The following is a 22,050-nucleotide window of genomic DNA, read 5'->3' as shown; positions in this document are numbered from 1 at the left end:
TTTATTCTTTATGATGCTATTAGAAATGGAATTTTTTTCATAATTACCTTTCCAGATAGTTCATTGTTAGTGTATAGAGATGCAACTGATTTTTCTGTGTTGACCTTGTATCCTGCTACTTTGCTGACTTCATTTATTAGCTTTGACAGTATTTCTGTGGAAATTTTAGCGTTTTCTACATATAAGATGATATCATCTGTGAACAGGGATAATTTTACTTCTTCCTTTCCAGTTTGGATGCTTTTTGTTTCTTTTTCTTGCCTAATTGCTCAGGCTAGAACTTCCAATAGTATGTTAAATAGAAGAGATGACAGTGGGCGTCTCTGTCTTATTTCTGATCTTAGAGAAAAAGCTTTCATTCTTCCACCATTCAATATGATGTTTGCTGTGGGCTTTTCATAGATGGATTTTATTATGTTGAGGTAGTTACACTCTATACCTCATTTATTGAGTGGTTTTTTTTTTATCATGAAAGAGTGTTGGATTTTGTTAGATGCTTTTTCTGCCTCAATTGAAATGATCATGTGGGTTTTCCCCCCCTTCATTCTGTTAATGTAGTATATTACACAGATTGTTTTTAGTATGTTGAACCATCCTTGCATTCTAGAAATAAATTGCACTTGTCATGGTGTATAATTCTTTTAACATGCTGCTGAATTGAGCTTGCTAGCGTTGAGTATTTTTCCATCAGTGTTCATGAGGGATATTGGTCTATAGTTTTCCCTTCTTGTAGTGTTTTTGTGTGACTTTGTATCAGGATAATGCTGGCCTCATAGAGTGAGTTAATAGTGTTCCTTCCTCTTAAATTTTTGGGGAAAGTTTGAGAAGAATTGGTATTAGTTTTCCTTTAAATATTGGTAAAATTCACCAGCGAGGGTATCAGGTTCAGGGTTTCTCTTTGTCAGGAGATTTTTAGTTACTGATTCAGTCTCCTTAATACTTATAGGTCTGTTCTATTCACATTTTCTCTCCCTTCCTGTTTTAGTTTTGGTAGGTTTTGTGTTTCTAGGAATTTGTCCATTTCATCTAGGCTATCCAGTTTGTTGGTATACAAGTGTTCATAGTACATGCTTACAATCCTTTTTATTTCTTTAGAATCAGTAGTAATGTCCCCATTTTCATTTCTGATCATAGTAATTTATGTCTTCCGTCTTTTTTTCTCAGTTCATCTAGTTAAAGATTTGTCAATTTGTTTTTTGGCTGTGTTGGGTCTTTGTTGCTGTGCGTGGGCTTTCTCTAGTTGCGGTGAGCGTGGGCTACTCCCCGCTGTGGTGTGCGGGCCTATCATTGTCACGGCCTCTCCTGCTGCAGAGCTTGGGCTCCAGGCACATGGGCTTTAGCAGTTGTGGTGCGCGGGCTCAGCAGCTGTGGCTCGCGGGCTCCAGAGCGCAGGCTCAGTAGTTGTGGCGCACGGACCCAGCTACTCCACAGCATGTGGGACCTTCCCGGGCCAGGGATTGAACCCGTGTCCTCTGCATTGGCAGGTGGATTCTTAACCACTGTGCCACCAAGGAAGCCCCCAGATTTGTCAATTTTGTTGATCTTTTCAAAGAACCAACTTTAGTTTTCTTTAATTTTCTCTATTATCTTTATATTCTCTATTTTGTTTATATCTGCTCCAATCTTTTTTATTTTCTTCCTTCTGCTAGCTTTGGGTTTAGATTGTTCTTCTTTTTCGAGTTCCTTAATAGTAAAGTTAGGTTGTTCTTTGAGGTCTTTCTCGTTTTTTTTATTTATTTATTTTTTTTCGGTACGCGGGCCTCTCACTGTTGTAGCCTCTCCCGTTGCGGAGCACAGGCTCCGGACGTGCAGGCTCAGCGGCCATGGCTCACGGGCCCAGCCGCTCCGCGGCATGTGGGATCTTCCCGGACCGGGGCACGAACCCGTGTCCCCTGCATCGGCAGGCGGACTCTCAACCACTGCGCCACCAGGGAAGCCCTCTTTCTCGTTTTTAAATATAAGCATGTATAGCTATCAATTCCCCCCTTAACCTTGCTTTCTCTGTGTCCCATAAGTTCTGGTATGCTGTGTTTTGTTTTCATTCATTTCTAAGTATTTTCTAACTTCCCCTGTGGTTTCTTCCTTGACCCACTGGTTGTTTAAGAATGTGTTGTTTAATTTCCACACATTTGTGAATTCCCCAGTTTTCCTTCTGTTACTGATTTCTAACTTCATCCCGTTGTGGATGATTTATGATGGATGATGGATTTATGTGGATGATTTATTATGATTTATATCTTTTTAAACCTGTGAGGCTTAATTTATGACCTAACATACGGTCTGTCTTGGAAAATGTCCCATGTACACTCGGGAACTAAGAGTGTGTTGGTTCTTTACTGCCTGACTTACATGTAGACTGCATTTTGTAGTCTCCCCTGTCTCTGAGTTCTACTGTAGACATGTATTAAGGATGCTTTTGCTTGCTTTCCTTGTTGACCTGTATGGCTTTTAGGAGGTGTCTGGAAATCTGAGTGCAGGTACTCATCATTCCTGTTTGTCTGCATTTCCAGTTATCTGCATATGTCTGCATATGTCTGTAGCAGGTTGTTTTTGGACATATGTTCTTTCAATTTGTGGATTAAAGATTACCATGATTTCAGAAACATTTTCTTCAGTTACCTTTGAAGATTTCTTTGGCTGTATTTTCTCTCTTCTTGTCTTTAGGTATGCCTATTATATATATGTGAATCTTACATATTCTCTGAAATATTTTAAAGTTTTTATGTAATTGTCTTAGTCGTCTTCACCATTTTCTGGCTTTATTTGTTCAGTTTTTCCTTTTTCAGTAGCTTTTATTGACTTTGTATCTATAGTAGTTTTATTTTTCTCTTACTTCGCTTTTCTAAGCTCCCACCTTCAGCTCTGGTAGGTCTTCCTCTAGTTTTAATTTCAGAGATGTGACTTGCTTTAATTTCTTTAATTCCTTGAAGAATTCTATAATTTTTCATTACTTTATGCTTTAAATTTTTGCTATGTTTCTTCTCTGCCTTTTTTTTAAATGGTCTTCCTTTTTTCCCTTGTATTCTTGCATAGTTCTATGCCAGTTTCTTTGTGGTGTTTACTTATTTTTTAATGAGTCCCTATTTTTTTCAGACCAGCTATTTTGGGAGGAATTGTGTGTGTTGGGGAGAGGGGATGTTGGGGGCCTCCATTCGGGAACTGTGGTGGTCAGGAGGTTGGATTTTGCCTGGCAGTGTGCTCTCCTTGAGTCGTCTTAGAGCCTCCGTGGAGCCCTGTTTCTTATCAGGAGTTTTTGCTGGGTTTGGCCTTTAGGTCTGTCTTTGGCCAACAAAGACCCACAGCTCCTGAGCTGCTCACCTCCATCCCTGGGTTCCAGCGGGCAGCTCTTTTCCCAAGACGGCAGACCCACGCTTTCCTTCCTCCAGCCTCGTGTCTCTTGTCTGGCTGTGGTGCCCGGCAGGGAGCAGACACACGTCAGGGGTCTGCCAGGCGTCCCCTGTGCCTTCATTCTGGGCAAGGGGACAGTGGTTTCCTACCCCTCAGTGTCCAGGAGAACCCTGCCCTCTGCCTGCTGGCCCTGGTTTGCAGGGGCATGGGTGTTCTTAGCTTACCCTGGGCTGACTTTTAAGGCCACTCTTCAAAGTTTGTGATTTCAGTTTATAGTTTGTTTTGTTTTCTTTTGTTCTACTTTCATCAAAGGTAGGGTTTCCTTTTATGTTTCTTGTTTACTTTGTTGTTTTGAATTTGGCGTCATGAACAAGAACAGGGTAGGGGTGTCTTTCTGCCACCATTTGTTACCAGGAGTTACACATTCTGCTTTTAGGCCATTGTTTGGTGCCATTCCAAAATTTCAAATCTTTTTTTAACCTGTTAGTGGGAGGGCATGTTTTCAGACACAGCTGTGCCCTGTATCAGTTAAAAGGCTAAGCCAACTAAGGCACTGTCCTAATTGTTAATGTGAGCATCTCGTTTCTTCTTGTTCATCACGTTAATCAGACCATCACGTGGAAATCACTGCTTCCACCTGTTAAAGAGTGAGTGTATGCTTTCATCAGATGTGACTCAGGAGCAGCAGTTTCCCAAATGCTCCCTGTTGCTTCAAAGACATTTTCACTGAACGAAAACCTTGCCGAAAATATGTAAATGGATTTTTCTTGGGTGTGTAGGTAGCCAGTCTGGCGTCCTGAAGCCGTAATAGAAATAACTTTCTTGTGGGCAGGATGAGGCTTTTGTAATCAAGGATCCCTCCTCCCTCCCTTCCTTCTTCTCTCTTTCTTTTTTGCAGTAAGTATGAAAACAATAAAATCATCTCCGTCGGGATCGTTTGAAATTTTGTATGCCATCTGAGATAAGAATCAAATTAAAGTTGTAGAAGTCTGGATTTTGAAATTCTGCATTATTCTCTTCCTCTGTGTCTTTGAAAGTGTGATCATAATATTTGGTTGAAGAAGGAATGGTATATGCATAAAGTGTGAACTATTTTCAGAGTGCAAATTTTCGAATGAATGAAACTTAGAGTAATTTAAAATCCTAGATTTTCATGAAGTTAATCCATAGAAATGGAGCTGGCCAGGGCTTTCATGAGAGACACTCTCCTTTATCTTAGGTTTAAGTTAATTTTACACGCAATGATTATAATTTTATTTGTCATAATGTTGTGTTTTGATGGAAAGCTTTCATTAAGCAGAGAGCAGCTTGCGTGGTTGTAAACACGAGCTAGGAGCAGGTGACGGTGCTGTGAGTGCTGCATTTCAGGGCTCCCCTCTTCCATCAAACAGCAAACACGTGGAGAACTAGGAATTGGTTATACGTGTGTCTTAGTCATCAGCGGTCATCTTGAGGGGCATCTTCTTTCCAGTTTTCTGTGTGAGCTGTGATCTCTTCATAACCTCAGACTGCCTTTGCCTGTTGATTCCTAATAGTTAATAGTTATGCAAATAACCTAAGGAAAGATTTTCTTTAGAAGGAGGAGTTGAGGGAGCAGATGTGAGAATTTCTCATGTATTAAATTTATCCTAAGGGATATTATTTAGCTTAGGTAAAAGCTCTGTCTCAAAGTGTCTATCAGATGATTCTGATGTTTTGATTGATGGGATATGGCAATCTCATGGTAGGTCTTTAATACTATATTGTTACTCTTTTAGAACATTACAGTAACTACTTCTGAATATCTTCTATATACAAATGGTTAGATTTTTAGAGTGATCAGATATAATCTGTCTTCTAAAATTATTTATTGACCATATGAGGATAATAGAGTGGATGTCAAGTAAATATCATGTAGCAGCCTTGTGTATAAGACAGTGAAACCATCGATGTATGTGTGTGTGTATGTGTCTAGTGCCGGGTACAGCACCATATATCTATATATCTATATCTGTGTATCTCCACACACACTGTGTTTTGCCACGTACATACTTGCAGTTTTTATGTTAAGCAGGGATGAAAACAATGCAGGAATATGAAAATGTATTTTGAAAACACAGGTATCCCTGTGTAGCAGTTTTTTCCTCTTTAAGACAAGATTGGTCTGTTCACAGCTGAGAGCTAGATGCAGGCGGGCCCTGGGGCGGGGTGCTGGGCACAGCAGCGGCTGCGGGGGCAGAGGGACTCTGTCTTCACTGTGTGGCCTCCACTCCCAGTCGGAGCTGATCACCCCTCTGCTGGATTGGAGGCAGCATGACCCGCCCCTCCCCGCTGCACAGAAACGCCGGAAGGAGTTGTGGGAGGGATTTATGCTTTTACTTTTTTTTTTTTTTTTTTTGTGGTACGCGGGCCTCTCACTGTTGTGGCGTCTCCCGTTGCGGAGCACAGGCTCCGGAAGCGCAGGCTCAGTGGCCATGGCTCACGGACCCAGCCGCTGTGCGGCATGTGGGATCCTCCCGGACCGGGGCACGAACCCGTGTCCCCTGCATCGGCAGGCGGACTCTCAACCACTGCGCCACCAGGGAAGCCCTGTGCTTTTCCTTTTACGTCATGTTAAACAGACTGTGTTAGTATTGTTATTGCATTATTTAATTTAGAGGGTCCTACCCACAGCCAGGCTACTCTCCCTTGAATTAGATTTTGGTTAGTTTTGCTAAGTATTAAATGGCTGTAATAGTTATAACCCTAGTCCTTGACAGCAGACCATTCAGCATTCTTAAAGGAAGGAATCTTGGTTTGAATTGTTCCTTTCTTTAAATAGGCCTGCACAGCATCATATTTTCCTTTGAAGGTAAGGCTCAGTTTAATTACATGCTTCACTGACATGAGAAAGTCGAGGGATTGGAAAAAAAAAAAAAACCCTCTATTTTTAGAAGCTGAAACCAGAACCATGCTTTTGGCATTGATGGTGAAGAGAAGCCCAGTAGTTTAGGACTTGTGTATTATATTCGTTCTGAGTCCCTCAGTTTGCAGCCTTATTTTTAGAGGTATACAGGTGGCTTTTTATGCTTGTCTGGAAAGTTTTCTATAGCAGAATGGAGTCATTTCTTTAAAAAGAGCTTAGAAATAGTAAAATAATAATTTAGATATTATCAGTCAGTTCAAAGTTCAGAAACTTGATACAGTAGTTGAAAAGGATAGTAATAGAAGAAAGAATAAGGTACAGCTCTGCATCCCTAAATAAGGGCTAAGAATCAGAACCGGTGTGGGTGATTGACTTTCACTCATGTTAGCTGCAAAAAAACCCACTGAAACACTTTAGAATAAGTCACGTACCACAATGTTCATTGCAGCACTATTTACAATAGCCAGGACATGGAAGCAACCTAAGTGTCCATTGACAGATGAATGGATAAAGAAGATGTGGCACATATGTACAATGGAATATTACTCAGCCATAAAAAGAAACGAAACTGAGTTATTTGTAGTGAGGTGGATGGACCTAGAGTCTGTCATACAGAGTGAAGTAAGTCAGAAAAACAAATACTGTATGCTAACACATATATGGAATCTAAAAAAAAAATGGTTTTGATGAACCTAGGGGCAGGACAGGAATAAAGACACAGACACACACAATGGACTTGAGGACACAGGGAGGGGGAAGGGTAAGCTGGGACGAAGTGAGAGAGCGGCGTGGACATATATATACTACCAAGTGTAAAATAGCACAGGGAGATCAGCTCGGTGGTTTGTGACCACCTAGAGGGGTGGGATAGGGAGGGTGGGAGGGAGATGCAAGAGGGAGGGGATATGGGGATATATGTATGCGTATAGCTGATTCACTTTGTTATACAGCAGAAACTAACACAACATTGTAAAGCAATTATACTCCAATAAAGATGTTAAAAAAATATATTAAAAATGGACTTGACAGCACCAGAGGCTGATATAACTTAAACCATACACCTTTTTACCCTAGTTGTTGATATTTTGAGTATATACCTTTTTCAGTTATTGAGAAGGGGGATTTTATCACAACCCTAGCTTTTTTTTTTTTTCTTATTTTTTGCGGTACACGGGCCTCTCACTGTTGTCGCCTCTCCCATTGCGGAGCACAGGCTCCGGATGTGCAGGCTCAGCGGCCACGGCTCACAGGCCCAGCTGCTCCACGGCATGTGGGATCCTCCCGGACTGCGGCACGAACCCGTGTCCCCTGCATCGGCAGGCGGACTCTCAACCACTGCGCCACCAGGGAAGCCCAACCCTAGCTTTTTAAGACTTTTTTCCTCTGTATAACTTATGCATGAGATATAGTTGTAAGAGGATCCATCTATTAAGAATCCTTTTTCTTTTGAGATCCATACTTTTTCCCGAGTATTTTCAAAATCAATTTTATCTTTTCTAATCTGATAAGGACTACATTCACAAACAGCAGATATCAAAATCAGAAAAAAAACTTCCTGCTTTCAGCAATCGTTTGGTATGATTTTAACAATTGTGCACATATCTGAGAGAGCCGAACACATTTAACGAAAGACAATATCCCCTAGTGATAATATTGATAATTTTTCCTACTGTTAGTATCAGATATCTCCTCTTTATTATCCTTTTTTTCATTTCTAAGAAGTTAGGGTTTCTTTTAAATTACTCTGAAGATTTTATAATAGGGCATCTGTCCTGAGAATACCATCTTTCTTTGTTATATGCAGTATTTGTACATCAGATACTTAAATCATGTTTGTCTTCCACGCTGCGGATATTTATTTGCCGTCCTCATTGAAGGGCCTACTGCCTGATATGCTCATCACTTGTCTTTGGGAACAAGGTAGATAGGAGATAAGGAAGGCAGCCCTCAGAAGAGATGAGCTGATTAAAACAGCTGCTAGGATCTTGCGTGGAAAGTGCTCCGTCTCCCGCAATGTGGCACAGGGCATGCATTTGAGTTCTCCATGAACTGAACACGTTTCCTCTTAAAGACCTGAAGACCTGTCTACCCAGTGAGTCATTCTGAATAATTATGGATGAGAGAATGCCCAGTTTTCATTTATTATCATTAGGGGACACTGTCTTTGGTTAAGTTTGTTTGTCTCTCTGTAACCAACCTGGGTTCTTGGACCCTTCAATCAATAGAAATTGTGAAGAGGCCAGATGAAATTCAGGGAAGGCTTTATTGGGACTCATGCTGCAGCTCAAGGGAACGAAAACAAGTAACAGGTGCCCTTGCTTGTTCCTGGGGGGTGGGGGTGGGGGGAGGTACAAGGTGGTCCCTTAAATAGGGTGAGGCTGGGGGTGGATTGGTGGGTCAGGCTGGAGGCGTGGCTTAGGTTGTCTGCCCAGCGGCTTGGTGGTGCTGCGTGCAGGGGGCATGTGCAGTACTCTGCTTTTGCTCCCGGCTCCTCAGAAGTGGCAGTTGGTTTGTGGCCTTTTTGAATCTTATTTTTCATAATTTGCCCCAACTGCTCTTGACCTGCATAAGGTAGTTTTTAGTCCCTTATAATTTCTTCATATTCTGTTGCTGGAGGAGACATTTGTCCAGGTGCAAACACTCCTGTAAAGGGTCCCAGGTCCCAGCTTGTCTCATCTCCCAGGTATGTGCACAAGTGTTAAAATCATACCAAACGATTGCTGAAAGCTGGAAGTCTTTTTAAATTTTGATATTTGCTGTTTGTGAATGTAAGCCTTTGTTAGCAGATTAGAAAAGGTAAAAATGATTTTGAAAGTACTCAGGATCAGTAACAATGAAAGGAACTGAACATTCTCTTACCTTCACTGTAGTGAGAGGACAGATTGGTAAAATTTTTTCTAAAGGCTGTTTTGTAATATGTGTCCAAGTTTAAGATACATGTGCTCTGCTCTTGGAGCTAGCAATTCTACTTCTAAGTGTATGTACCAAGGAAATAGTTGACAGGTGGGGAAAGTTATATGTATAAGAATTTTAACATTATTTATAATAGTGAAAAAAGGAAACAAGTATTTTTCAATAGAGGATTAGTTAAATTATAGCACTTCATACAAGGGAATATTATGATGCCGTGAAAAAGGTCATTCATGTTCTATTTATATTGTCATTGAAAAATATTCATCATATACTACTACTACATGAGAAGATTACAGAATGATGTGTAGAGAATGATCCCTTTTGTTTCTAAAATAAATATTTATGGATGTATATTTTGAAGTCTGCTTATACACTAAATTGCTATTTACAGTGGTTATGTTTTTGTGGAAGGGAGAGAATAAACAAGGGCCTCTCTAAATTCTATCCTGTGCCTTTCTGTAAGGTTTAAAATTTTACATTGACTTGTATTGCTTTCATAGCCAAAGGAAATAGTAAAGATATTTACATTCTGAAGAACAGAAGAATACACACCTTGGGAGCAGGCAGGATAGCGTTGATCTCTGTGTAGACCTTCTCTCTTCCTGGAGAGTTTGGGTAGCATTTGATGAAGCGTTTCTTGAGCAATCTCAAACCCATCTCGCCTGTTCCTTCCACAGTGAGGAGGCTGCTCACATCTGGCATCGTGATTCAGGTGTTTCCACTGCATGACAACGAAGCCCTGAAGAAGCTGGAGGACACCTGGTATACTCGGTTTACCTTAAAGTATCAGCCCATAGGTATGTGTCAGCGCCTGCTCTCTTAGAGAAGAGGAAGATGCAGCAGTGGTGGTATCCCTCTTGGGTAGATACTTAACGCTGTGCTGGGCAGGGCTCACCAGCTGCATGTCGGCAAAATATTGGTGAGGGGGATAGAGGGGTTACATGACCTATTTGTTTATTTTATTTCTGATACCATTTGAGATGAACTGAATTACAGGCTGTTATTAAATTTCACCAACGATACAGGCAATCCAGAGTGGCCTTCATGACTACGTGTCAGATTTGTTGTAGAACATACTTTATAAGAATCTAGTTTGACCGTGATTATTTTGTGTTTGAAAATTTCTGTTTCTTTAGCGCTAATCAGTGGGCCAAGCTGCGTTCATTCTTAGTGGCAGACTAGCAGGCCTAAACGTCTTTTGAGGTAGTCTTGGTGTGCATTACTGGAACTGTGCATTTTCTCTGAAGACACTTAGAAGAATAACCATTAATTTATTCGGTGTGTGTTGAACATTACTCTGTGTAAACTTCGTCAATATGGATGTTCAAGTTTTTTTGGTTCAGTTACGTCTTTTAAGCAAAAGGATTATATTTAAGATGGTAGTTTTCACCAGAAGCATTACTATCAGTTTTTCTTTAAAGGATATTGCCTTTTTCACTTTGTTTAAAGGAATTCCTCTCAAATTTTCTTTCTAATTGCCATTTCTGAAAACAATTATTATAATATTGTAACAGTGAACATAAATCATTTTTAAGGTCAAATTTTGAAATTGCATTTTGAATTTTTTCTTGTACTCTTTGAAAGGAAAAATGTTTGTTTTTGATAGCTCCAGGTGATGTAATAGTCATTTTATGTTACACTTAGGACATTTTTTCACCTTGTTTAGCATTTAGGTGGCAGTAAATTTAAATATTGCCTCTAGGTCTTGTGAGTGGCTGTATCCAGGAGCTACTACTTAGAAAGTGAGGGGGAAAAAGTGAGTTGGTGGTGAAGGCTGAGCATGGGTGTGGTAGTGGTTTACAGGCCTCTGGGAGTGCTGGGACTGAAGATAGTAGCTGGGGCTCAGGAAAATTTTGAACTTCCCCCTGAGATCAAAAGAGAGAGGTGGTCTGATGTGGAGCCCAGGACCATGAGTGGCTTTTTTTGTTTTGTTTTGTTTATCTTTTAACCTGATTCTGATTTGAAGTTACCTCATCATACCCACTGTTTGAACATGCTCCTGAGTTAGTAGAAGAATTAAGGATGGGGGAAAATAGGACCCCTGTTTACTGTAACCCATCCACATAGACTGATCTGACACATTATCTTAAAAAAAAGAGAAAAAAACACAATGTTTTAACTTCATGTAATTAACCAAGAAATACTAACTCTAACTCTTACACCTCCCTCACCCCCTGCATCCCACCTTGGTCCCAGTGCAAGATGCTTTTGCAGTCTAGGCAGTCACCCATGTAGATGTGGCCGGCAAAGGACACGGTGTTCATGACCTCTTTTGGGTTAGCTAGCTGATGTCGCTTGGCCCTTCTTCTGCCCAGTGCATTTATCTGTAGGAAAGTATAGATAAATGTATTCCATGTATTCTAAAAGTTAATGTGTAGAATATTGTTTCGTGCTTTTGAATAATTTTTCTTCAGTGTATTGAAAAGTTTGCCGTGACATATTGATGAAAGTTTACAGCTTTGAGTAGTGGGGGCAGGTTACTATGGGTGAGGGGTCTTCTTTGAAAATAAGCTCTATAACTCTAGTATTAAAGTGAGAGAAAAGTGGGGAGCATAAAGTAAACCCCCAAATGAAGCTGGTTCATTGGCCACGGCTGAATTTAAACTAGGACCTTGGAGATTGAGGATGAGCCTGAGGTGAGTTTTTCATTGTGAAGAAGGCATCCACCAGATGAGAAGGTGAAGAGAAGCAGCCCCAAAGCAGCCCCAGCAGCCGTGGCCTGAGCCCTGAGCTGGGGGAAGTGTCAGGCTTATTGCTGTAGAGACAAGCGAGGTCTTTGTACTTCATGGAGGATGGACTTACCATCACACACCGATTGGGAAATAAGGGTTTTAAATGATCCCCACTTAAGTAAAAAAGTGAATAAGCTTACTTGAAGTGATTTTTTTTAAAAAAATCAAGTCTTTGCCAATTGGGACTTAAGGTCCTTTTTTTTCCTTTCGTTGTAGATAGTATTCGTGGCTACTTTGGAGAAACGATCGCTCTTTACTTTGGATTTTTGGAATATTTCACTTTTGCCTTAATCCCTGTGGCAGTCCTTGGGCTACCTTACTACCTGTTTGTGTGGGAAAACTATGACAAGTATGTGGTCTTCGCCTCCTTCAACCTGATCTGGTCCACAGTGATCCTGGAAGTGTGGAAGCGCGGCTGTGCCAGTATGACCTACAGGTGGGGGACCCTGGTCATGAAGAGACAGTTTGAGGAGCCCCGGCCAGGATATCACGGGGTCCTGGGTATCAATGCCGTCACCGGCAGGGAGGAACCACTGTACCCCAGCTACAAGAGGCAGTTGCGCATTTACCTGGTCTCCCTGCCGTTTGTGTGCCTCTGTCTCTATTTCTCTCTGTTTGTCATGATGATTTACTTTGACATGGAGGCCTGGGCCTTGGATCTACACGAAAACAGCAGGTCCGAGTGGACCAGTATCTTGTTGTATGTGCCCAGCATCATCTATGCCATCGTGATTGAGATCATGAACCGCCTCTATCGATATGCTGCCGAGTTCTTAACTTCATGGGGTAAGACTCAGTGCTTTGAATTTATGTCTCATTTGCCTATAAGAAATATTGCTTCGATCATAGGATTCACGTAACCGCTACCTTGCAAAGAAGATAGATGTTGCTCTGGGCTCATTCTAGAGACATAAGGAAAAGTCATCGGCTCTGGGAGCTCTGATGATCTCTAGGTCATGGTTCTCACAGCTCTCATTTATTGTTAGTTACTATGTTCTAGGTGCCCTGCTAAGCACTTTATCCATAGTTCCTCATTTTTACCTGCTCAGGACACCATGAAATAGAAGTTATTTCACAGTTTTATGGCTAAAGATACTGAGAATTAACAAAGTTTAGACAACAAATGGTAGACCCAGGCTAGTCCAACCTGTGCTCCTAATACTATATCGTGTTTTATGCTAAGGATAAAATCAGTTGAATTATCTCCACAATACTCTGGCTGAAAGAACTATGTCTGGGATCTGAAAACCAGTTGTGTAGTTGTGTGGGGCCTGCCATTGAACTCAGTGAAGGCAGGTGTTCTTGTTTGTCTCTGTAGTAAAAGAGGAACCTGGTTATAGTTTTAAAAAGGTCTTGATGGGCCATTCACTCATTAATTAATTTATTCATTCAAGCAAATAAATAGGCTATATGAAGCCCTAGGAAGAAGTCTAGGCCTTAACTTCATGGACCAGAAAGGTATTTTAAATTCTTTTTATTAGTCATATAACAACAGCTACCATTTATTTAGTGCTTTCCTTGAGCTGATGCTGGGGTTTGGTAGTATTTGTAATCCTGACGGTGACCCTGGGAGGAGGGTGGTGGCAGCCCTGTTTTGTAGGCAAGGAGGCTGAGTGTCAGGAGGTTAAGTGACTTGCCCAAGGTCAGATAGTGGCTGAGTTGAGGTTCAAATCCAGGTCAGCCTAACATTGCCTCTCTGTGCAAGGTGATACTTCTGTTCAGAATCTTCCTTTTTTGTCCTTTTGCCCTGCTGTCTTGGGACCTGCACAGTGTCTCCTTTTCTTAGGGTGGAAATTTGAGTTTCCTTTGAAGTTAATCCTTATAAACTTTATTTATTGCCCTACTCTTTAGAGATGGTTCTCAGTTTTACTATTACCACGGATACAGGGTCTTTTTCTGGTATCTGTGGGATCATTTGCCAACACTTACTGCATTTCTTTATTGCAGTAATATTTAAAAAATAATTTTGGACCACGGTGCCATGGCAGTATCTTGAAAAATGTGTCTTAAATTTAGTTTCTTTTTTGTTTGATGTTCTTGGCGGTAAGCAGTAGCCTGCCACGTTTACTGACTGAGGCTCTGTTTTTGAACATCTCTGCCCTCAGCACAGTCTCACTTTACTTCATGACAATGCTCCCGTTCTGCTTTCTTACCTGAGAGACATTACCTCTCCTTTTTCATATTTTAGAGAATCACAGATTGGAATCTGCCTACCAGAATCACCTAATTCTGAAAGTGTTAGTGGTAAGTAGATCTTTTATATACAAGTCCATTGTACTTTTGAAACTAACACATAGTACTTAATATTTAGGAGTATAAATATGAAGACTTGATTCTGATTTAAGGTATCAGGTAGTTAATATACTTTGTCCAAGTAGGCAAGGATCGATTAATGTGTGTTTACAGGAACGTTCAACAGTCTTATTACAAATGTGCACATGGTATAAGACTTTAAATGTAGAAATTAGTATTATAGCCAATTTCCAATTATTTAAAAAAACTACTTTATAGACATGTTTCTGTTATTTTCCTTTTGGTGACTTGGGTTTGAATGTTTCATTATTCAACAATCCTTCCAGTTATCCACCTTCTGTTTAGTGATGGAGCATTAAATTACTATTTTTTTTAAATTTTGTCTAAGAAATTTCCAAAGTCCAAGAGGTTCCCAGCATGTTTTGAAGAGTAGGAGGAAAGGGATGGAGGAAAGGCGCTGTGTAACCTGCTTGCTGTTTGTTTAAAGCGCACACATTATGCCTCTTCCCACCATTATTAGAAATAACAAAGAGGTAGCAGCCTGAAATCACCTTGTTTATCTGGAGATTACCTGAGTCGTCTGTAACATAGCTGAGAATCAAGAAAGAGTGCATAAGGAGTCCTCTGAACTATCCACTGGAATTGACTTAACCCAGTCCATGTACTTTTCTCCCAGGCCCTCGCTTAGAAAGAGCCTTTGTTCCAGCTGTAGGAGTCATTCTGAGAGGCTTGTTTATCTCGTTTTTCCATCCTTAAAGGACGAAAAACCACCATTAGGAAGGTGATTAGGTTTCTGGAAGTAGGTAAATTTATAGAGGCAAGAGCCCGGAAGGAAATGGAAAATTCTCATAAATAGGTAATGAGAATTCAACAATTTCAGCAATTTGGACATGAGAAAAGGGGCAAGCGGCCATCCACATCTAAAAAGGCTCCGAAGGCCTCACTCTAGCCGTGTAAAATAATTTATATTCAAAATGTTGGTGCTGAGTCAGCAAGGATGCTCCGTTCAGTGTTCTCTGTGTGAGAAAACAAGCAGGGGAATGTGTAATGCATTAAAAGCTTCATTCAGAAAGATCCCAATGTGGAGCTTTTGCCCTCAGAGGTAAAACACTCCATTTGTCTTAAAGAATTTAGTTATTTGTTAGACTTGATTATTCTCTGATGGTGCCAGATACAATGTCAGGTGACTGTCTTGTAAAGAGACTCATCCCTTAGAGTCTGTTCATCCTCCACTGTGTGTGCTAGGTCTCTCCCTTCCTTTTCAATCTCGTGCGGAGAGCGTTTCTCAGCCTTCCGAGCTTTTGGTTTTCAACTTCTACTCTAACTCAGCACCCCCATCCCTACGCCTACCTCCCCCTACCCTGTGGCCACATTGTGTTACTGCTCATTCTCTCCAGTGACTCCCCCTTCCCTCACTAATGAAGTGCTCATACTGTGCACAGAGCAGTCTTTTGTCTCGGAAAGTGATGCTGCACAGGAGGAGGTAGCCAGCGTGTGGCTGGGGCACAGGAAGGAAACCCATCAGTCCTGGGGGCGATTGCAGGCTCTTGAGCAGGGGAACTACTTGGAGAAATGGCACCTGTTGTGGTGGGATCTCCACCCCACTCCCTGCACCCCTACCCCTGAACCACGTGTCTGGGCAGGGCAGTCTCAGGCCCATGGTGGCAAAGATGCTGCCCGGGCCAGGCTGGTTGTTCTGGCTGATCTCTCTTGCTAGTGGCCCTCGGCTAGCTAGGTGTCTCTCTAGGGGGCGGGGGGATCTCAGGTCCCTTGGCACAGAGAGACTTCTGGGGCTGGACTGCTTGTTGGGGCAGGGCCCTCCTTTCTGGTGCTGCCTGGCCACCCCACCCGGCATCTCTCCGTGGGGCAGGGGAGTGGCAGGGCGGAAGGGAAGGAGAGCACATCCCCTCACAGCTTATTGTTAGTGGGGGTCCTCGTCAGTCTCCCTGTTAGTGCTGCTGGGCTTGCCTGTTGTCAGGACTCCTATTCTGAGCGGGGTGGGCAGGAATGTGTCTCCCTGCTGCCTGGGTTACTAGGTTGGGGGTGGGAGATGCTGGGCCTTGGACACTCTCTTTTGTAAGAAAGTAGTAGGGATGTAAGATGCGCTGGTGCTGTGTTGTTCCTTCAGCCCTGGGGTCCCAAACCTGATCTTTTCCCTCTTAGCACCTTTCAGAGCTCTCCTTTGGTTGCCTCTCGCGATATTTCAAGTTCATAGATGTGCTTAGCGAGGGGGAGTAGGAGAAACACGTCCAAGCCACCTTCTCTGGACCGGAAGTCCCTCATTACGTTTCTTAAATGCGATTTTTACAGTTGTAATGAAGTACTGTGATGCAGTATTAAATATTGCTATCTTTTTTTGTTTTTGCAGTTCAACTTTTTAAATTGCTTTGCCTCACTCTTCTACATTGCCTTTGTCCTGAGGGATATGAAGCTTTTGCGTCAGGTGAGTGTGAAAAACAGAAAGGTATCCATTTTTTAGGTTTTAGAGGTGGTTTCCTATATTCAGGTAATGTAATTGTCTTCCCATTACTATCTTTATAAATAAAATTATTAAATTTTGTGTACTTCTAAGCCCAGTTCTAAATAAACAACCATTAGCAATTGCACCGTGTATTATACTCAACTGGAAAGAAATTTGTTGAAGCTAACCAGCTTACAAAATAAATCACGTAGAGCACAAAATCAAATATAGAGTTCATATCAAAACTTGTAAAAGCAATTTTAACAGCAAAATGGATTCATTAATTGAACTTCTGTGTGTGTCTCAGGTAATGGTATAACCTTAAATAGTTCTTTCACATTTCTTTTTTTTTAAAATTTAATTTAATTTTATTATTTTTGGCTGCATTGGGTCTTCATTGCTGCGTGCGGGCTTTCTCTCGTTGTGGTGAGTGGGGGCTACCCTTCGTTGCAGCACGCAGGCTTCTCATCGCGGTGGCCTCTCGTCGCAGAGCACAGGCTCTAGGTGTGTGGGCTTCAGTAGTTGTAGCACGTGGGCTCAGTAGTTGCGACACTTGGACCCTAGAGTGTGTGGGTTTCAGTAGTTGTGGTGCACGGGCTCAGTAGTTGTGTCTCTCTGGCTCTAGAGCGCAAGCTCAGTAGTTGTGGCGCACGGGCTTAGTTGCTCTGCGGCATGTGGGATCTTCCCAGCCCAGGGATCAAACCTATGCCCCCTGCATTGGCAGGTGGATTCTTTTTTTTGTTTTTTAATAGACTTATTTATTTTATTTATTTATTTTTAGCTGTGTTGGGTCTTCGTTGCCACGCACGGGCTTTCTCTAGTTGCGGCGAGCGGGGGCTACTCTTCGTTGCAGTGCATGGGCTTCTCATTGCAGTGGCTTCTCTTGTTGTGGAGCACGGGCTCTAGGCGTGTGGGCTTCAGTAGTTGTGGCACATGGGCTTAGTTGCTCTGTGGCATGTGGGATCTTCCTGGACCAGGGGAGATGGGGTCAAATGGGATCCGTGTCCCCTGCATTGGTAGGCGGATTCTTAACCACTGTGCCACCAGGGAACTCCCACACATTTCATTTTTAAATTAATAAGTTGTTAAACTTTAGAGACCAGCAGATCCTATGCACTGCTGTATTGTTTCTGAAATGTTTAAGAAAGATGACATATTTTGCTGTGTTACCATTTCTGGATCACATGATATTAGTGGATCACATGATATTAGTGAATAATAAATTAAATTATTGCCTTCTAATTTCTCTTTTTTATACTTGAGCCAACTACCAGTAAGGGCTCTTCCTTCCTGGTTTTAATATACTGTGATTGTTAGCAGAATCTCAAAGCCTAGGCTTCTTAATCTTTATATGAGAGCTTGGGATCATTTTTCAAGGAATTTAAAAATTTGTATAACAGAGAAAGTTAAAAGATTTTGTAGTTACGGTTCTAAGAGCTTGCATAAAAGTAAAATTAAATATTGTGTTCTTAGTATTTAAAAAATTATTTTTGAAAATACTACATTTGAAATAGATAGGTTAGATGTACATACCTTTTCCAATCTCACCATTATTGTATTAGTGGGGTATGACTCCTCATTTCTTATACTTTAGAGAGTCTCCTTTATTTAACAGGGGACAGGGGGTTGGGGGAAGTCTCTTTAAAACATAGAATTTTTTTTTTTTTTTTAAAAACATAGAATTTTAATATCAGCTAAGGTGGTTTGTGATGAAAACACTGATGCCTATCTGGGGAAAGTGGAAATTGACACAGTACCTCTGGAAACTACTTGGGCAACTTTGCCAAGAACGTTAATCCGTCCCTAGTAAATCATCAGAGGTGGGGCGAAGATTCATGTACGTAGGTAAGGGGCAGCATTTATGATAGTCAGGGTTGGGAATAATACTTACATTCAACAACAGTGCATGAGCTAAGTAAAAAAGAATTATTCATGACATGGGAAAGTGCTCACAGTATAGTAAGTGAGAAAAGAAATCTACAAAGCTGTTTATATATAGGATGATTCTACTTTTATTTTTACATATGATTATAAAGAAATATTTAGGGGACTTCCCTGGTGGTGCAGTGGTCAGGAATCCGCCTGCCAATGCAGGGGACACGGGTTCGATCCCCAGTCTGGGAGGATCCCACATGCCAAGGAGCAGCTAAGCCCGTGCACCACAACAACTGAGCCTGCGCTCCAGAGCCCGCGAGCCACAACTACTGAAGCCCGCGCGCCTAGAGCCCGTGCTCCGCAGCAAGAGAAGCCACTGCAGCCAGAAGCCCGTGTACTGCAACGAAAAGTAGCCCCCCACTCGCCTGAACTAGAGAGAGCCTGCGCACAGCAACAAAGACCCAGTGCAGACAAAAAATAAATAAATTAATTAAAAAAATATATTTAGAATGTTAGTAGTGGTTCTGACATGGTTGTGGAATTAAGGGTGACTGTTTTTCTATCTTTTAAGTTTTTCTACAGTGAGGGAGGATATATTAATTTTATAATAATAAGTTGTGGCTAAACTTTATTCAAAGTTGGTGACATCATTTAGACTCACATGTTGCAGCCAGGATGAGATAATAAAAAACACAATTTCAAGTTAATTTGTTCTCCTACCGACTCATAACCAGTTTTTTATTATAATCTTATTTGTATTATAATATTTTTGTATTTTAGTCTGTCTTTCCTGTGAAAGAAAACAATAAATTAGAAACATCATTCTAACACCTAGCTTTTCCAATACTAGTTTTTATAACATAATAGTATACTATTTGTTGAAGATTCTTTTTTTTAACTGCATAATTATACACATGCTTTGGTTTTGTTAAGCCACGTCGCCAAGTATCATTTATGTGCTTCTCTTTAGAGCTTGGCTACTCTCCTGATTACCTCCCAGATCTTTAACCAAATTGTAGAATCTCTTCTTCCTTACTGGCTCCAAAAGAAGCAGCATGTGAAGGTAAAGAAGAAGGTGCAGGCTTTAAAGGCAGACATCGATGCTACATTATATGAACAGGTGGTTCTGGAAAAGGAAATGGGAACTTACTTGGTAAGTTTGAATATTGCTGAGTTAAACATTGATTGAAAGTGAATAACAGTCATGTCCAGACTGTATACAACAAATAAGTAGCCACTCATTGTCTCAGGTGTGACTATTTTGTAAGTGCTTTCCAGCCAGTTTCCTTACCATGAACTACTTTAAAGTTAAAAAGATGGAACTGTGTATCAAAATGCTGCTATCTTGAACCGGAAGTTATGCCTAACATCCAAAGGGTGAGTCCGGTGAATTTCGAGACTACTCTGCTGAGGGTGGTGGGAATGTTTCATAGGTGGCAGAGCAAGGGAGAGGTGAGGTGGCTGTGGAGCCATTGTTTGCTCTGGACACTTTAAACTCAAAGAAAAAAATTGAAGCCCATCGTTAAAAATGGAATGCCAATCTGAAGATTAATTTATAATATAGTTTAAATAGTGCTGTAGTAAATATAAAATAGTTCTTTTAAGACAGAGAATTTCTGAATTATTTTTAGGAACTCCAAGTAGGTCATTGGAGGTTCTTAAACCTAAACATGTATTCAGCAAATGTTTACTGAGCTCTGCCTACATTCAGTATATCTCTTTTGAGGGGGTCAGGTGTTGGGGTCATGTTTGCTTTAGGTCATTGTTTCTTATATCCTGTCCCTTCCTTCTGGGTGTGATATTCTTCTTAGTGAAATAGATCCTTTAGTGAGGGTCCATTATTGTTAAACTTTACTAGTCTTGGTTTTCATCACAAATGAATGAGTCTCCTGATGACTGAATTTCTTGGCTGACTTTCATAGTTTTTCTTGTATGCCTAAGAATTTTAGTTTGTATGTTTATCTTGAGCAGTTTATTCTCTCTCTCTCTCTCTCTCCCTGCTCGCTTCTCTGTCTTATTTTTGCAGTCCCCCCTGCCCCACCCCCTAGTTCAGAACCAGGAGTTTGTAGCCCAGAGCTCGCATCCCATCTTGTGGTGATGGTGGAGATTCTGCAGAGCCAGCAGGTAGCATGCTGTTGACCCAAGCTGTAGTTCCAGGGCAGCAGCTGTGGCTTTTTTCAGGCCCCTTCAAGGGTAGGGGCCACTGTTCTCACCCGTGGTTTTGCTCAAACAACCTGCTTCCAGATACACGCTAGAGGAGTGGTGTGCCTTTGGTTCCCCTGCCTGAAGGATTCAGATCCTGGCCACCGTGCCCAGCCTGTGGACGGAAGCCTGGCCAAGCTTCTGATTACTGTCTTGCACTTTGTTCCGTTTCTCGCTTGGGCGGCTGATTTTTTTGTTTTTGAGTGATGATATTCTTTTGATTAAAATAAACATATATGCACTAGCATTTTCTATTATTGCTGTGTTTGGGGGAGAAGATGATTCAGGGTATAAACTTACAGCATATCTCGACCAGCAGCACTGTTTATACATGAAGTATCAGAGAAACACACACGCAGGCAGTTAAGAGTTAAAGAAAACAGCACTTGGGCGCAACGTGCAGCCGCCTTGCCTGCGTTGGTCGAGTGCTGGCCTACTGTGGGTTACAAGTCAGTCTAATTCACATAGTGTCAGAAGCCTTTCCTCGCTTGTTCTGGGGGGTAGTATTTTGGGCCATATTTATTTTTTCCCTTCATTTTCTCACAGAAACTAAACCACCATTCTTTCCCCCGAGTTCTTTATTCCATCCCCTCTCTCATTGCCCCAGGCCCACCTGGAGCTCCCGGGTTTCCTGATTCCCCCTTCTCCCCTTCCTGTTTCAAAGCAAGCAAACCTCTCACGTCCTCTGCTATTTTTGTCCTGTCTCTTTCCTGCCCCTGCCAATTTCTTGAAATAATTCTTCTCCATATTGTCATCTCTACATCCCTCTTCTCTACCCGCTCTCAACTCTTCTTTATCTCTGAATCGTTTGGGCAGACAGCATCGTCCCCTAAAGTGACCAGAGCCAAGCTCGCAGTCTTCTCCAGACCAGTTCCTCCCCCTTTCCTCAGGCTCAGCGAATGGTACACAGTAATACAGACAATATGCCCTTCACAAAGCTGTTTTAATTCATCTAAGAACTGTATGCTGACAAAATCTTACATCTTACCTTTTTGATATTTCATGATATCCGATAATACGTTTATAAAGGAAGGTAAGGCAGGCACTGCTTTTCTCACGTTAATAATAGGCAGTTGAAGCTCTGTGTTATTTTCTTTAATTTATTAATTTTATTTATTTATATTTTGCTGTGTTGGGTCTTCATTGCTGTGCACGGGCTTTCTCTAGTTGCGGTGAGCAGGGGCTACTGTTCGTTGTGGTACGCGGGCTTCTCATTGCGGTGGCTTCTCTTGTTGTGGAGCACGGGCTCTAGGTGTGCGGGCTCAGCAGTTGTGGCTCGCGGGCTCTAGAGCGCAGGCTCAGTAGTTGTGGCGCACAGGCTTAGTCGCTCCATGGCAGGTGGAATCTTCCCGGACCAGGGCTCGAACCCGTGTCCCCTGCGT

At 41.7% G+C, this 22,050-nt stretch overlaps 1 protein-coding gene across 4 annotated transcripts in view; it reads left to right on the top strand.

Moving 5' to 3' along the window:
• ANO10 (anoctamin 10) overlaps positions 1-22,050 on the top strand; it is a 209,954-nt gene that overhangs the window by 15,463 nt on the left and 172,441 nt on the right. For 3 of the 4 annotated variants that reach the window (XM_033402069.2, XM_033402068.2, XM_033402070.2), the window contains exons 5-9: positions 9,823-9,942; positions 12,094-12,663; positions 14,066-14,121; positions 16,499-16,573; positions 19,437-19,619. In XM_033402069.2, the coding sequence (XP_033257960.1) occupies positions 9,823-9,942; positions 12,094-12,663; positions 14,066-14,121; positions 16,499-16,573; positions 19,437-19,619 (1,004 nt within the window). The remainder of the gene's footprint in view (positions 1-9,822; positions 9,943-12,093; positions 12,664-14,065; positions 14,122-16,498; positions 16,574-19,436; positions 19,620-22,050) is intronic. The other variant, XM_033402071.2, reaches the window with a different exon arrangement.

This window comes from Orcinus orca, chromosome 10 (assembly GCF_937001465.1).
Source record: "Orcinus orca chromosome 10, mOrcOrc1.1, whole genome shotgun sequence".
Lineage (NCBI taxonomy): Eukaryota > Metazoa > Chordata > Mammalia > Artiodactyla > Delphinidae > Orcinus > Orcinus orca.
Note: the sequence above shows the minus strand (reverse complement) of the source record. Positions and strands in the feature narration are given on the sequence as shown.